The 18,579-nt window shown below is 36.8% G+C and overlaps 1 protein-coding gene across 2 annotated transcripts in view; it reads right to left on the bottom strand.

Moving 5' to 3' along the window:
• MLLT3 (MLLT3 super elongation complex subunit) overlaps nt 1-18,579 on the bottom strand; it is a 267,938-nt gene that overhangs the window by 108,614 nt on the left and 140,745 nt on the right. For both annotated transcript variants that reach the window (XM_045840142.1, XM_045840143.1), the window contains exon 3: nt 5,552-5,634. In XM_045840142.1, coding sequence (XP_045696098.1) covers nt 5,552-5,634 — 83 coding nt within the window. The remainder of the gene's footprint in view (nt 1-5,551; nt 5,635-18,579) is intronic.

Genomic DNA, 18,579 nt, shown 5'->3' with positions numbered 1-18,579 from the left:
ATGAATGTACATAAAATATACATACAAAATATATTATGCAACTGGCTTCTTCCACTTAGCATGATATTTTCAGGGTTCATCTATGCTATAACATGTCAGAACTTAGTTCCTTTTGTGATTAAATATTATTCCATTGTGTGGAATACCAGTTTTTTAAATCCATTTATTGGAGGATAGACAGGTGGGTCATTTCTACTTTATTTACTACTATTATGAATAATGCCATAATGAATATTTGTGTATAAGTTTTTAATATGAACATGTATTTTCATTTGTTTTGAGGATACAGCTAAAAGTGCAATTTCTGGCTCACTCTATTATATGGTAATTTTATGTTTAACATGTTTTAGGAACTGCCTTACGGTTTTCCAGACTGGCAGCACCATTTTAAAATCTCACCAGCAATGTATCAGGTGCTTCTGGTTTTTTAATACATTAGCACATTATATAGTCAAATAAAGCAACATTTATCTTCAAAAGAATTTGTTGTATTACTAACACATGATGAAACAAGGTGATTTCAACCCAGTTCTTTTGACTCAAAAGTCTGAGCACCTGAAATTGTCAGAATGTTCTACAAATTCAATGTTTCCACCTCCTCACCCAAGCTCCCACAAATCATAGTCTCCTCTCATTTGTTCACTACCTCTTCGCTTCTCCTAACGATCTGCAGGAAACCTGCTCCCCTCTTTCATCAAGATGCCATTCTCTCCTGACTACCTGTTCACACTTACTAGCATTCCTTCTCAGCCTTCTTCAAATTCGCCTTCTTTCTTCATTGACTCATACATGTCCTTTAACTTTTGGTTAAGTTCTCCAGGAAAATGGAACTCATTCACAGGGAGTCAGTTCCACCTACATGAATGAATGAATGAATATGTGTGTATGTGTATATGTATGTGTATATGTATATGTATATATATATATGTGTGTGTGTATATATTTTCCAGCAGAAGTAAGGCCTGCTTCAGTGTGGTTGGTAGGGTAATAATATGGGTATAATAATTTATAGTTTTAATTTGAACTTTCACCTAAAATGTCATATGTATGCTTGAGTGTGATATTGTTATGTCACAGAATTACATGCTTATGATCTTGTAACAAAATATTTTGTAATAAAATAGGGGCATTATTTTTATCAGACGTGTGTGTGTGTGTGTGTGTGTGTGTATCTCCCAACTCTCACTTCACTGCCATATGCATGTGTTTCATAGTCTACTCACATCTCTGCTGGGATGACCTGCAGCAACACCATGCATTATCTTAAACTGAAGTTATCTTCATCTGTCCCTTCTCCTATTTATACTCTATACCTAAGCACACAAAAATCCTAATTTGTTGCCAAGGTTAAAGTATACAAAACCATCCCCTATTCTTCCTTCTCCCTCACCCATCACAAATTTTCTCTAAGTCCTATTTTGTAGTCCTCCTCAGGAAAGCTGAAGTCTATCCCCTTTTCTACAGTTGCATAACCACTGCCTTAGTTTAGACTTTCACCAGTCCTAACCTGGTCACCTCCCTGTTTTGGAATTTAGTCCATTCTACCTCCCACAATGACAAGAGAGTGATCTTCTAATGCAAAAATCAGATTACATTTTTTCATTGATATAAAAGCCCTTTATAACTCATCATTTTCTTTTTTATTGTTTATTCTATTACAGTTGTCCCAATTTTTCCCTTTTGTCCCCCTCCACACAGCCCACCCCTCTTGCCTTCACTCAATCCCCTCTCCATTACCCTTGTCCATGAGTAATTAGTACATGTTCTTTGACTAGTCCCTTCCCCTTCCTTCCACCATTCCCCACCATCATCTCCTATAGCTATCAGTCTGTTCCATGTTTCCATGTCTCTGGTTCTATTTCTCTCATTAGTTTCTTTTGTTCACTAGATTCCAGTTGTAAGTGAGGTCATAAAGTATTTGTCTTTCACCAACTGGCTTATTTTACTTAGTGTAATAGTCTCCAGTTCCAACCATGTTGTTGCAAAAGGTAGGATTTCCTTTCTCTCATTTTCTACAGGACAAAAAATCCCATTTCCTTGGAATAACCATCATAGTCTTTTAATACCTTTCCTGCATTTCATTTGTTCTCTTACTACACTTCATCCTTCTATAATTTTGAAGCACTTGCAGTTCCCCATTAATGCACATTACCTCATTCATTTTGACTTTCACATATAGTGTTCCCCATGCCTGATATGTCTTCCCTCCCAAGGTACCTCCCTCCCTGACCCACTTATGCAAATTCATGACTCGAGGCTCAGCTAAAGCATGATATCCTCTGAAAAGTCTTCCTAACTCTCCAAATCCAATCTGAATCAGACATCCCTCTTACAGCATTGCCTTATTAATGCAATTATCACATTAAATTATGATCATTTTCCCCTTACCTTCTTTCCTCTAAATTGTAGAACATTACATACCACTTTAGAATTAAAAAACAAGAAAGGCTGTTTTCTGACTTTTAATCTGGAATATAGATTGGCAAAACCTTTTGGGAAGGCATTTTGACAATATCTACCAACACACAAAATGCATATGATAGCCTGATCCAGTAATTCTCTTACACATAAGTATTCAAATATGTGTATTAATAAATAATTTAAAAGTCTGTGGTAGCACTGTTTATAATAGCAAAAATGTAGAAACAATTTGTATGAGAGTATATTATTACCCTGGAATACCACTCAGATATTTAAAAATACTGACTTGGAAAGGCATATTGCTAAGTGAATTAAACCAAGTCACAGAAAAGTACTAAAGTATGATATAGTGTGTTCCTGTCAATCTCTATCTACACAGACATACATATTTTTTAAGATTTTATTTATTTTTAGAGATGGGAAGGGAGGAAGAGAAAGAGAAAAACATCAATGTGTGAGATACATCAACCGGCTGCCTCTCACAAGCCCCAACCAGAGACCTGGTCCGCAACCCAGGCATACACCCTGACTGGAAATCAAACCAGCAACCCTTTGGTTCTCAGGCAGGCACTCAACCCATTGAGTCACACCAGCTAGGGCTACACTGACATATATTTTATCTACGCAAATGCATGGGAAGGAAATGGAGAGGTTATATCAAATAGTTAACAATGATTAAATGGAATCTGAAGGAAAAAAACTAAGTTTGAGTCTAGACACTTTTACTAGGAATATATAGCTGTATAATCTTTATAGGAATAAAAATGTTGATGAATATAATTATTTACAAGAAAAAGAATGAAATAACATCATTTTGTAGTCTACAATAGTTTAAAACAAACCAACAAATCACTTTTCAATAAAATTAAGGGTAGAAACTGAAGAAAGTGCTATCTTTCTATAAATCCTGAGTGCAATTTTCTTTTAAAAACTTTTCAGAGTAAGGAAAAAGTACCCATAAACTTGTGTTCTAGCCAAATGAATATATTTCTTAGAGAGCAAACATCAATATTATGTCAATCTGTGTTCATCAGAAAAGATCTTTCTGGAAGTTCAAACTAGAAAGCATGTATTTATTATATATAAAGCTAATACATTTTCTAGAGGTGAAAATCTACTTTTAGAAACATCAAATTACCCCCCTCATTCTGTTTCAGTCTTTAATATTTACTCAGGTACTTTCTCTGAGTACAGGGAAAAAAAAGTATGAGATCCTTTCAAACCTTAAGTGCTATAGTCAATTATGTTTTAATGCGCCTCTTGGTTTAGAGTTTCTGAAGCACACGATTCTCATAGATGGGCTGGAGTTGTTGAACACGAATACAACAGAAGACAGAATGAAAACACACAAACTCAAAAGAAGCACTGACACTCCACCACCCTTTTGACTCTGACATCTCACATAAATAAGCAATATGAAAACAAGCATATCTGGATGCAGGGAAAGCACAGGGATAGAGATGAGACCAAGACAGGATGACAGCCTTAATATACAGTGGTAGGACTCCTCCACGATCACGTGGAGGTCTCTTCGCTGCTTTCTCCCACCTCCCATGAAAACTTCGAACAATAATTTTTTCATCAGCTATTATCGTAATAGATGCTCACTCTTTAAGACAGAGTTTAGTAAACTCTAAGGATGAATAAAATGATATTAAAAAACTGGCCTTAAACAAGCCATGCAATTTTTCAATGACTCAGTTTCCGTTTCTTTAAACTAGGAATAATAATTACTTACATCTCGAAAGTTCTTGTAAACCTAATAAACGAAGCAACATATTTAAATGGCTCAGAAGAGCATTCAAATATTTAACTATACAGAAATGGGTTACTGTCAAACAAGCTCCCAAAATACAAATATTTAAAAAAAAACAAAACAATTAATGCAGGTATGGGTAGCAGGTTTGTAGAGAGGCTGATGTGCCAGGAATGTAGTACATGAGGAGGTGGGCTCAAAAAGAAACAAAAATATGGGAAAAAATTTATCCCTGTCATCCATACATTCTTCAGGATAGTTTTATATAATATAATTAAAAGTGAATTATCTCTTAATCATAGAGAGATTTTTGCTGGGCCTTTAACACATTGAAAAAGCCAGTGGGACACTGTTGCAATGGAAGGTACTGAGCATTAAAGAGTGGCGTATCAGTGGTTCTCATACTTCTCTGTGCATGAGAATCAACTAGAAGGCTGGTAAATATGCACTTTTCTAGGCCCCGGTCCCAGAGATTCTGATTCAGGAGATATGGGGTAAAGCCTGAGAATCTTACTTCTAACCTGCTCTTCTTGATGATGCTGATGCTGCTGGCAAGGATCATACTTTATGGGAGTACTGGCTTGGTTAATATGACATTCAAATTAGTTCGGTTCCTTTCAAAAAAGGAGGTATGTGTGAATTATCTCACTTTTGGGCAAGTTTTAGAAACTGTACTTTGGAATAAATGGAAGGAACACTGTGATTAAACATAACATATCATTTACTAAGTGTTTACTTATATATGAAGCATTATTCTGAATAATCAGCTTTAGTATCTAATCCTTCTGGCCACCTAGTAAGGTAGATACTCTTATCTTATCCCAATTTTTTGGAAAAGAAAAGTGAGGCCCACAGAAGTGGAGCAATTTGTCCAATATTTTCTAGTCTGTGTGTTTTTCTACATTTGTATAGTTGAAAGCTTTTAAATCCAGTAGAATCCATAATATCTCAAGTTGATATAATTGTATACTTATGTCATGTGGGTAAGAACAAAAGGTGAGAGATTATTCTTTGCAAGTCTAAAAATTTTAGAAATATGAAAATGAGAAAGGGAGTATTTCACTGAAAAACCATAATTACTCTTTTCTATTTTACAAACATACATTAATCTTCTTTTTCAAATAGTAATCATTCTTCTCTTAAAAGAATGCTCAATAATTCATATAATCTGACTTTATATAATTGAAATCATCTTTTTTCTAGCCACTTCCTTTATAATTAAGGGGAACGATAGCCAAAATTCCTAGAAGACAAATTTAACTTTTATTTTAAAATCTTCTACTGATGGAAGTGCTTATGAATCAAAACTATTTTAAATATCATTTGGTTAATGGGGATCTTCTATTGAAAGATTAATGGGTAAAGATTACATACCTTGTTTTTAAAATAAACCTCAATTGGCAAAATGAAACCAGCATACCCAGATTCTTCTACTTTGTAAGGTGGATCTTTGCACACTGCAACATTAAAAAGAGAAAACAGGTAAGATGAGAATAATAAACAAAGAGACAGTTTTCTTTCCTTAAAAAAAATCCCATCCTGCCCTGGCTGGTGTAGCTCAGTGGATTGAGCACGGGCTGCGAACCAAAGTGTCGCAGGTTCGATTCCCAGCCAGGGTACATGCCTGGGTTGCAGGCTATAACCCCCAGCAACCGCACATTGATGTTTCTCTCTCTCTATCTCCCTCCCGTCCCACTCTGAAAATAAATAAATAAAATCTTTAAAAAAAATCATTTAAAAAAATCCCATTCTACCATTTACATTATCCCCCAATTTTCACAGAACTTTACCAAGCCCCCATGTGCATCTATCTCATCTTTTATTTTATTCTCTAGAATCTGTAATAATTTCCCTATATAAAGAAAATAGTATATGTCATTTATTGAAATCTTGATGGGGGAAGGTCATCACAGTCAACCATGATCATTAATGACTGGACCTTAGTTGCTATCACCCTGTCTAAAGCTTTAGGGAAAGTGAGAATAGCTCCTTATGACCCAAAGAGTGACAGTTTCCTAAGGAAAGAACTATCTATGTCGAGTCTTTGATGTAAATCACTTCACCCCTAAACCCCTCACTTCTTGGAGATATCCTGACTTCTGTGCTAAAATGTAACAGGATCACCCTCCTTCCTTAGAAAATCCCAAATCCACAGTCTCCCAATGTTATTGACACCCATTAAGTCATTGTCCTTCACTTCCTCCACAAAAAGAATGTTTATTGAAATATTGGTATACATACAAACACTTAAAATCTATTCACATCATAAGAATATAAGAAACAATAAGGCTTTTGTATTTCTTATGAAGAAAGACTATTTAGATAAGCTTTTGGAAAATGAGAGGCAACCTAAGAAGCTAAATATAATTTCATCCCACTAAAATTTCCATTAACTCAAAATCAGCCACAAGCCAATTGGAATTATTCTAGTTAAGCCAGCATTTGGCAGTATTACAAAGAGGTAAAAATGTAATGCTGCACACCAAGGCCACACATGGTAGCCCTCATCCTCTGTAACAGGGCTCCTGCCTACCTTTTCCATCCTCCTCCTTTAGTCACCCACCAAACCCCTCATGTGGCTCATTCAAATGCATCAATTCTCCAATATGCCCAGCATTTACCAACTGTGCCTCATCCTCCTGTTATTCCTTCCATCATACCTTGATGCTATTCTTAGTATCTTCTGCTAGGTCAAATCCCAATTTCTTCAGAAGGCCTTTCCAGACCACAAAGTACTATCATCTCTTCCCCTTTTACCCTCCCAAAGCATTAACTGTCTGAATCACTGGTTTGACACTCAGCAGATTTTTTTATTACTATATATTCAGGAATCTCATCCATAATTTCCCTTCATTCCTCAAAGACCAACTCATCTATCTCAGGAACATAAATAAAGAGTGTCGAGGGCTCAGGCAAACCTGATTGGCAATCCAGGATCCACCTCAGGCTAGCCAGGCTAAGTCTAAAGTTACTCAAATTCCCTGAACCTGGGGTTCCTCTTCTGGACAGTGTAAGAATTAAACCAGATGATGTATGTAAAAGACACAGCACAGAGTCTGGAACATGAAATCCTCATTAAGAGACTGAAGTGAGGCAGGAAATCTAACCTGTAAAATACCCAATTATCATATAACCTTTTCAGATAAAAGTAGAAAGGAGGCAGCAAGTAGAAGCCCTGGATTTGACTTCCACAGCCCTGGACTAAAAATTCTCTAGACAACTTCTATTTCCCTTCACTTTAAAAGAGAGGATGCCCTGGCTGGCGTAGCTCAGTGGATTGAGCACCGGCTTCAAACCAAAGTGTTGCAGGTTTGATTCCCAGTCAGGGTACATGCCTGGGTTGCAAGCCATGATCCCCAGCAACCGCACATTGATGTTTCTCTCTCTCTCTCTCTCTCTCTCTCTCTCTCTCTCTCTCTCTCTCTCCCTCCCTAAAAAAAGAGAGAGAGAGAGAGAGAGAGGATGCTATCTACATATCTCTGAGTATGGCTGTCAAAATGCAAGAAAACTACTTATATGTGTGGGAAAATGTAAGTGTGAGGTGTTTTCACTATAGACAACTGTGATGATATACATGAAAATTGTTTACATGTTCCACAGGAACAAATACAATTATATACCAAAGTATGCTGAGGATAGGATCTTAACATTTGACTATCTCCTCAGACTGACATCAGAAGTTAATCAGGAATGAGGGGTTTCACCTGACCTTACAAGTTTCTCTAATAAAATATGAAAAAGCACAAGGACTCAAGAGTGACTTCAGTCCTTCATCCACTGACCACCTGCCAACCTGTCATGAATATTCAAATACCCTGAACCATGGGGGTGGGGTGATGCTACTAAAGATGCACTGAACACCCCTGCCCTCCCCAGTTAGAAGGCTAGTATTATACTCACAGCCTTTCCAGGCTGTGGAACCCCTTTTTAGAACAGCAGTCTCAGTGTTCAGGTTGTTTGGGATTAATCATACCAATGTCATCTGAAGGAAGTTTATTTTGTGGGTTACTGTACATGCCAGAGAAGTTATAGCTATTCCTTTTTGTATAATTCATTTTCTCTATTTTGCATGCAAATTGCTCCTATTATAGGAAGCCACTGTTAGTGAGCATATTTTATAATTGAAAGTCTTGGTTTTTTTCCCTCCCTCTAAAGGAAATGATCCGTTATGCATTAATATTCCATAGAATTCTGGCTTTATAAGCAATTGTTTACCAATAAATACCTCAATTATTTTTAAATGGAACATGTTCATAAATAACAATGAACAACGTCTGTTGAACACCAAGTTCTTAATTAGAAGCAAACAGTATTTTATACACAATAAACACATCAGAAATTCAGTAGCAATACAGAAACAAATTTACAGTTTTGATCTGAAGAAAGTCAAATTAGGGGAAGTAGTTTGCTTGCTTATTTATTCAAGTATCTTATAACCAGAATCATTAACATGAGTTTCTAACCCAGTTTTTTAAAAACAAACAAACAAAAAAAACCCAGGAGTTAAAACTAAGAAAATATTTTAGCCAGTATGGATAATACATCAGACATAAAGCAATTATTTTTAAATTAGTAGAACCACATTTGAGATCTCCTGTCACTCAACAATACCTTTTTTTATTGTTGTTCTATTACAGTTGTCCCAATTTTCCCCCATTGTCCCCCTCCCCCTGCTCCCACAGTTAATCCTCACCCTGTTGTCCATGTTCATTGCTCATTCAAAGATGTTCCTTGAATAGACCCATCCCCTTCTTTCCCTCTTATCTCCCTTCTCCCTCCCTTCCGGTCACTGTCAGTCTGTTTCTCATTTCCATGCCTCTGGTTCTATTTTGTTTGTTTGTTTGTTTTGTTCATTTAGGTTCCTGTTATAGGTGAGATCATATGGTATTTGTCTTTTGCCACCTGGCATATTTCACTTAGCATAATGCTCTCCAGTTCCATCCATGCTATCACAAAAAGTAAGAGTCTCTTCTTTCTTTCCGTCGCGTGGTCTTCCATTTCAACATTTTGCTTGGCTGGCATAGCTCAGTGGATTGAGTGCGGGCTGGGAACCAAAGTGTCCCAGGTTCGATTCCCAGCCAGGGTACACTCCTGGGTTGCAGGCCAGAACCCCCAGCAACCGCACATTGATGTGTCTCTCTCTGTCTCTGTCTCTCTCTCTCTCCCCCCACTCCCTCCCCTCTCTAAAAATAAATAAATAAAATCTTAAAAAAAAAAAAAAGAATTTCTTTTCAGGTTTTGTGTAGTGGCAGTATTATAGACAATGAGGTTTATCTAGGCATGATTACTGCTAATTGAGAATTCCTTTTCTATGATCATTGACCACAGTGTTACCTTTATAAATTTGAAGCATCTTAAACCCTTCAACTAATTCTTCCTCTCAATTGGTTATGAATTAGATAATCTGTAAGAGCTATGTAATATAAAAGGCCAAGTTTCAGAAGCTAGGGAAGGGATGTTCATCTTTGGAAAGTCATCAAAGATTTTTAGGTGACAATAAAATGGGAAGATTAATATTCAATCTTTAAACAATGAAAATTTATTCAGTAGAAATCACTGGAAATTCTTATCAAAATCCAGCCCAAAATCCAGCCCAGATGTTACCTTTTTCAAATGTTTCCCTTATTCCTCTTCCAAGTTTCTCTGTTGCACTTCTAAGGCTGGTGGATAACATTTATTTACCTTTAAGATTTTTCAACTACACAGAGCCCCTTGAGGTCAGCAACCCTGTCATTATTCATCTATGACTCTGGGTACTAACACTGAGACAAGTAATAGGTACTGAACAGATGTTTGCTGAATTGAATTTTTTCAAGATTCATGCCACCCTTCACTGATTTACCATTGCTAAAGAAGCTGCGTGCCAGAGCAGCCAGGAGTTGATATCAGCCCATCAAATTCTTCTCCAAACTCTCTACAATCATCATGAACTTTAAAAATTGGTGCAGGGATAGAAAGTGTTCCCACATATGAGTCTTCTCTTGAAAGCTGAGTACCCAATGCTAACTGTTTCTAATTCTGATAGTACCAAATTTAGGAAACTGAGTTAACAAATTGGGCCAGAAGATCTCCAATGTCATTTTGAAACTAACACTATACAGCCATAAATAACATGTGCCTTTTCCTCTCCTTCCAGACATTACTACCTGTGTAGTCTAAGGCTCTAACTAGGAGACATTTTTAAAACTGTCCAAGTGAACACATGTACCATGCAGGTCTACCAGCACACAGCACCCAAAATTCATGCCTGTGAGGAACAGACCAAAGTTTCTGTAAAAAATGAGTAATTAATTTTCCCCAAAATAATTTTTCAAAAATAATAGGCATGATAAAGACCCATATATATAATATGTAGTATGATGCCAAATATATACATTGATCATTAACATATTTAATTTTTAATTTGAGCAAAAAATGTATACAAAAAAAGAAAAACATATGGAAGGGGAAAAGGGTCATCATTTAATTGTCATGGAATAAGACAAATTCTTACTTATTATCTGAGATTTTTAATGTATTTCTTTTAGGAGAAAAAGGCTTCAAAAAAGAGCTGTGTTTGGTAAAGAGAAATAAAGTACCTTAGATGACTAAATGACTTTATGCTTATGTAATAATTCCATAGACACATACAACAAATAAATTTAATGAAAAGATCTCATTTTTTTAGCATGAAAGAAAAAGAGACTCTTCTCGACCCATAAAACCCTCATTTAAGCTTTAAAAAATATCATCAGGCAACAGTTTTCCCCCTAATCCTTAGGAAAATAGATGGTGGATTCCTCTCCAGAACCTCTCTCAGTGCGTTTGCTTAAACACTATGATTCATGTCCATCTGAATATTTTTGTTAATGACATGGCTCTGTTGCCCATTGACAATTATTGGTTTTACTTTATTTACCATGCAGAGCCCTTTGGGAAGGAAACACCAAACTTTCGTGTATAAACTGGGTATTACCACTGTACTATGACAAATGTCCCTTCCAGCTTGAGCATTTTAGACTCCTTTCCTCCCAGCTTCATGTCATGAATAGTGACACATGAATAGTGAAACAGGGTGCTGCATGGCACATGACTCTGCCCCCAACTGTTCTGAGTGAGCATTTGAAGTCCAGGGCCAACATCTAGTAGTCTGAGCACCCCACTGTCACTGAACATGGATGGACAAGAGCAATCAACAGTTGGGTTTTGTTTTTGTTTTTATGAGCACGCATCCACACACACACGTTCTACGTTGCTTCCGTTTAGCCCATTTCTAAACAACAAAACAAGGTTTTCCCCCTTTGTGTAACCTCCTCATCTCCCTGAAAAGGGATTAAAGAAAACATGTAACATCAGGCAACTTTTGAGTCATATTGTTGAGCTGTTTTTACCTTGTTAATTTTTTAATACAGTTCTAAAACCCTAACTGATTCTTACACAATAGAGAACAGTGATCAAGGACTCCTGGTCAAGATGGAGGCATAGGTAGACACACTGTGCCTTTTTGCACAACCAAATTAAGGACAACAAAAATTTAGGAACAAAAAAAACCCAAAACTGACAGAAAATTGAACTGTATGGAAGTCCGACAACTAAGGAGTTAGACACATACATCCAGTCCGGTAGGAGGGGTGGAATTGGACAGCCGGACAGAATCAGGTGCCAGGTGGAGAGGGGTCACAGCAAAGTCCTGCAGACCCCGGGGAATAAGGCAGAGGCTGATGGACCCCAGGCACAGGGTGGCAGCGGGCAGACCCAGTGAGGCATGCAGGGCAGCTGGCTGACCAAGCAGCCCCACATTTGTGTGCAGACAAACCAGGTGAAGTTGGGGAGCGAGACAGACCCAGCAGCCCAGGGCCCCAGCTCAGGGAAATAAAGCCTCAAACCACCAATTGAAAACACCTGTGGGGGTTGAGGCGCAGGGAGAGACTCCCAGCCTCACAGGAGAGTTCCTTGGAGAGATCCACAGGGTTCCACAATGTATACAAGCCCACCCACCTGCGAATCAGCACCACAAAGGCCCAGTTTGCTTGGGGGAAGTGGCAGAAGGGACTGAAATCCTAGAGAGAGCAGAGCAAACGCATTGTTCCCTCTTGGACCCCTCCCCCACATACACAGTGCCACAACCCAGCAGCTGGGTTACCCCGCCCTGGCAAACACCTAAGGCTCCACCCCTCATACGTAACAGGTGCGACAAGACAAAAAAAGAAAAAAAATGGCCCAAACAGAAGAATAGATCAAAGCTCCACAGCAAATACTTTTAAGTGACCAAGAGATAGCCAATCTATCAGACGCATAGTTCAAAACCATGGTCATCAGGATGCTCACAGAATTGGTTGATTTTGGCTGCAAATTAGATGAAAAAATGAAGGCTACACTAAGTGAAATGAAGGAAAATGCACAGGGAACCAATAGTGATGGGAAAAAAAAAAACAACCAAAGAGAAAAGAATGAAGAAACAAGAATTCAAAAAAAAAAAAATGAGGAGAGGCTTAGGAACCTCCAGGACATCTTTAAATGTTCCAACATCCGAATTATAGGGGTACCAGGAGGGGAAGAGGAAGAGCAACAAGTGGAAAAGTTATTTGAACAAATAATAAAGGAGAATTTCCCCAATCTGGCAAAGAAAATAGACTTCCAGGAAGTCCAGGAAGCTCAGAGAGTCCCAGAGAAGTTGGGCCCAAGGAGGAACACACCAAGGCACATCATAATTACATTACCCAAGATTAAAATGAAGGAGAGAATCCTAGAAGCAGCAAGACATAAGGAGACAGTTACCTACCAAGGAGTTCCCATCAGACTGTCAGCTGATTTCTCAAAAGAGACCTTGCAGGCAAGAATGGGCTGGAAAGAAGTATTCTAAGTCATGAAAGGCAAGGACCTACATCCAAGATTGCTCTATCCAGCAAAGCCATCATTTAGAATGGAAGGGCAGATAAAGTGCTTCTCAGATAAGGTCAAGTTAAAGGAGTTCATCATCACCAAGCCTTATTATATGAAATGTTAAAGGGACTTGTCTAAGAAAAAGAAGATAAAAAACATGTATAGTAAAAGGACAACAAACTCACAATGATTAACAACCACACCTAAAACAAAACTAAAAACAAACTAAGCAAACAACTAGAGCAGGAGCAGAACCAGAGAAATGGAGATCACATGGAGGGTTAGCAACAAGGGAGTGGGAGTAAGAGAGAGTGGGGAAAGGTACAGAGAATAAGTAGCATAGATGGTAGGTAGAAAATAGATGGGGGAGGGTAAGAATAGTATGGGAAATGCAGAAGCTAAAGAACTTATGACACATGTGCATGAACTAAAGGGGGGGATATGGGTGGGAGGGGGTGTGCAGGGTAGAGAGGAATGAAGTGGGGAAAATGGGACAACTATAATAGCATGATCAATAAAATTAAAAAATAAAAGAAAAAAATAATTTTAAAAAAGAACAGTGATCATACAAAATAACTGTCTAGTTAATTTTTATAGAGTTTTAAAGAAACAAACTAGATACAGTTAGCTAAGTGGGAAGATACAGAATACCACCTACCTACCTCCTCAGGGTTCCTTGAGTGGGTCCTCAAAAAAAAAAATACCAAATAGCAGATAGTGTCTTGACTCTAGAGAGCCTTCTGCCAAAACTCCAAAACAAAAATGGTAGTTTCCTTCTTATGGGTTCAACCTTTTTTTCTCATTGCATCATATTAGCTAATTCTAATACAGGGTGGGGCAAAAGTAGGTTTACAGTTGTTTGTATGGAAAATAATGCAATAAATAAATAATAATACAAGAATAAACTATTATTTTTCTTGCATACTGACTACTGTAAGCCTACTTTTTCCCCACCCTGTATATATACTAGTAAGTCCCACCCTCAATTTAATTCTGTGCTTCCCAAGGGCTAGCCTCTTCTCATGTCTGAACCCAGCAATCCCCCTCCCCCACTTATGAACTTGAGTTGAATTAATGAAACATAACTTTAGTATGAGTTTCAAAAGAAGAGACAGAACAAACCTGGAAGTTGAAAAGAAAGGCCTGGAAATCAAGCAGATAGTATAAGCAAAGGCATATGAAAGTAAAACAGCATAATGGATGATCAGTCAGTATCAGTAGAAACAGAAAATAATGAAGAAAAAACAGATAATGTGATGTTTATACTTATACAGACAACCTGATATTACACATACTCAGACAGTCCAGGTAGGTAATAATGGGTTACACATATAAAAGCAGGATTGTTGACTTTGAAATGTTATGGAAAACCCCTAGATTTAGAATAGGAGTTCGAGATTCCAATTGGCTATACTGAAAAAAATCTTAATGATGACATATAAAAATGACTTCACTTGTAACTTGGACTCTTATTGAGTCAGAATATCCCTAGACTCTCTCTCCAGAAGAAAAAGGAATATGGGTGCATTAAACTATATATATGCACATTTTTAGCTTTCTGAGGAGTTACATTAGAATTAAGCAAAGTCCCTCAAGCTGAGGATAAATCAACACATTTCATCTTGTGATATTAAAATAAGACCATCTTCGCAATCATTTCTTCAAGACACATATAACAAATGAGCCAACAAAATGTATAAATTGCCCAAAACTATGTAACATTATGAGTTGTTTGGAATATTAAATATAAATCCTCAAGGTTATATCTTTCACTAAAATTAATAGTACTTACACCAACTTGCCCTAAATTCTCTCAATATAACTCAATATACAAGTGATTACTTCAAGTGATCAGCCTAGTAGAAATTCAAGTATACATCCAGGCTAATTTCACAGTAAAAATCTGTATCTTCATAGAAAGTTCAACATAGGGACAGACTTGATTCTTTTCTTAATTATTCAAATGGAAAAATTTTGAGATTTCTATCATTTATTTTGTAAAGTTAAACCTTGGGCAAAATATTTTTAGAATACCCTATTTCAGAAAGTCCATCTGAAAAAGGAACATTAACTACATGGAGAAATAATCTTCTAGGTAAGGTAACTTTGACCCTCCCAGTATTTGGGAAGAGTACTTCATGTCAGTGTGTACTACTACACTGAAAACCTACTTGACCTGAGGTGGTGAACACACAATAAAATATACAGATGATGAACATGTTATAGAATTATACACCTTGTCCTGACAAGGTGGCTCAGTTGGTTAGAGTGCCATGCCAAAATGCTGCTCAGGGCACATACAAGAATCAACCAGTGAATGCATCAATAAGTAGAACAATAAATCAATGTTTCTCTCTTTCTCTCTCTTCTTTCCCACTCTCTCTAAAATCAAGAAATTAAAAAATTGCACACCTATATAATTTTATTAACCAATGTCACTCCAATAAATTTAAGTTTTTTTAAAAAGAAATAAAAAAAGGAAAAGTGCACAAATTTAAAAAGCTGACATGGAAACACAGTTCCTCTTTATGGCTTTTATTATTTATCATATAAAAAGCCATTTAAAAATCCCTCTTCCTAAAACAACAACCTCATGATATTTGGAGGCAGAAGAAGCAAATAATCCATAGGACAGCCCTCTGACAACAAAGGGTAAAACTTTCCCAAGTTTTACCCTTAACCCAGCCACCACTAAGACTGGTGCTGCTTTTTATTTAGAAGGGGGGAAAGGTTGTCTTCATTTATAAAATTATTCTATTTTGTCATTAATATTAGTTTTTCCTCAGATATTAGCCTTATTCATTTAATCTAGCAGGCACTACATAGTCATACAGCTACAAAGATCAGATGGAGTCCAGCCCTTGAGCATGACAGTCTAGCCAGAGATGGTGTCTAAGGGCAGATTCTATTACAGGGACTGGAGGCAGAATAATAAACACAACTGACAAGGTGCCTGTAATTATTAGACTTATATCTACTGTTGGGAGAAAGGGAAGGGGAGGAGGAGAGAAGAAAAAAGAACACACATGCAAGAAAATATTGAGAAAGAAAATACTACTAATAAAATTATCATTATTAGTATTAATAAATTACTAATAATAAAATTATTATTAGTGTTATAATGAAAATGAAACAGTATTGGATAATAAATGCTGCAGTGAAAATAAAGCAGGCTGACATGAGGAGAATGGGGAACTCCTTTTTATTTTAGATTAGTGTTTCTTCTCTGAGAAAGTGACATTTAAGCTGAGACCTGAGAGCGAAAAGGAGCAGGGAATGTGCTGGCCAAGCAGGGAAAAGCTCTCTCTATTTTGCTTACAGAGGAAGATGTGTGAACAACCTAAAGAAAACCTGTCCTTATATTTGCCTCCAGGGCTGTTCAGCTTCTTACCTGGGTTTTCCTCTCTGAATGAGGTGAATGTCACTTCCTTGTTCCTGAACATTTCCTTTTTATACCTCTTTTCCATCCTAAATTCACCTTCTAACACCCACATAGGTTTGCCTATTACAATTTCACAATCTCATTTCTCAAATCTTAAATTCTCCCAGTGCTACAACCTTCCAAGAAAATAATTCATTTACATATATAATCTTCATTGTGATTCCTCATTATGAAGGTTTTTTAAATAGATATAATTCTTGGCAATTGTACAACCAATAAAAAAGCAGTGGCTTTTAGTGTGATTTGAGAAAAAGAAAGATCACAAGTGAAAAGCTGTATACTCAGGGGGAAGGAAATTGTGCTGCAAGGGAAGAGATCACATGGTTCAATAGAGAACGGAAGAGTACAAGACTGATGACACTCAAAATATTAGAATACAGAAACTACAGTTTTCTCAAACACATATCCATACTAAAGGGCTACTTTTGAACAGAAATAATTTTTTTCTTTTAATAAGACCACAGTATAAAACAGGCACTTTTAAATGTGTTACACCCATCTTTCTTCCATAGCATGCAATTCTGTTTCTTGTTTCTCCATTACCACCTACCCCCCTTTTAATCCCCTGCCCCCACAATCACCATACTGTTGTCTAAGTCCGTAAGTCCTCTTTCCTCTTTGCCTGATCCCTCCACCCCCCAATTCCATTTTTAATACTTTGCCTTTAAGTAGAGGACGATGAAATGGTTTCAATTTCGTACACAAGAGAGCTATGAACTGTGTTAGGATGATACAAGTAGCAATGTGTTACATAAAATAATCAAATATAATAAATCAAAGATCAGACCCATATCCCATTTTTAAAAAATACAATAGCCTAAGAGATCACCACAACCTAACTTCACAAAAACACTAAAAAATAATGATCCAAAATAAATCTGGTCCATTTTCTCTTCTCTCAAATTTTGCTTCATTCCCTTTTCAGTAGGCAAAACGAATGCTTCCAGGGAAATACTCAAACTGTTCTAACTTTAGAGGAAGGATTAGTCACAAGCTTTCTTTTTAGCATCTTTTGGACTCTGCTTTATTTTTCTGTTTAGCACTTGGCACAGAGACAGCCTATCCTAAGTCTCCTAATTGATTTAAGCTCCATTAGATGTTACAAATGAAGACAGAATGAGGGTGACGCTAATATGATGGCAACTGTTTACACACAGTACATACAGGAATGTGGTTCCTGTTAAGACTGACAATCTCTCAATCCTCTCAAATAAAGCAGGGAAAATCCTATATCCCCATCCTTCTAAAGCAAGAATTTTCAAACTGTGTTTCAAGAAACTCTACACCCTTGCAGTGTGTGTTAGCCATGTATGGCAGTTTATATTGCTTTTACCAAAGCAATAAGGTGTTTGCCCCAAACAATAAAAATGTGTGTAAGTCTAAGGGCCAATTCTGAGTTTTAGGTACAATATTAGGGTCCCTTAGAATTTTGTGAGGGAAACAAGTAAACCACTGCTAAAATTAAATCTGAAACCACTGTTAACAAGTACATTATAAACATTTACTGATGTTACTAAAGTAAATCTACTTTCACAGAGTATACTAATTTTTTGCTTGCTCCTATTAAATACAGTAGTGATCATTTCCTCCTTATCCTGACCATAAAAGGGAGCTACATCAATTTCTCAGATTTGCAGCTCTGGTCCTTTGGCTAAATAGAGATAGATAGTAATAGGAGAAAAAACAATTTTTATTCTTCTTTATAGGTCAATTTTTATAAAATACCTATTGATTACCAAATGTAGTGCTAATTTCATGGTACTCCTCATGGTCTCTCAATTCCAGGAATTACTTAGTAGGGGAAAATCGGAACACAAACACTGTAACAATCAATATTATAGGTGGAAACTCACAGACTGGAAAGGATAGGGAACAAAAACCAGGGAGAAGCAGAGAGACGGTCATTAGGTTTAATTTTAGCTTGTTTAAAGAAAGCAGGTATGACATTGCCAAAAGGAGACAGAAAAAAATTGTAATTAAAAGTAATGATTCTAGAAAAACGTAGGAAATTCTAGCACAATCTGGAGTATATGAGAAACATTCCACTGATGAGTAACTGAATTAGGTATTTCTTTATGAGATACTAAGGAAATAAGTT

This window comes from Phyllostomus hastatus, unplaced genomic scaffold, assembly GCF_019186645.2.
Source record: "Phyllostomus hastatus isolate PE091 unplaced genomic scaffold, TTU_PhHast_1.1 phas_contig_34, whole genome shotgun sequence".
Taxonomy (NCBI): domain Eukaryota; kingdom Metazoa; phylum Chordata; class Mammalia; order Chiroptera; family Phyllostomidae; genus Phyllostomus; species Phyllostomus hastatus.
This window is presented reverse-complemented; position numbering and strand designations above follow the sequence as displayed.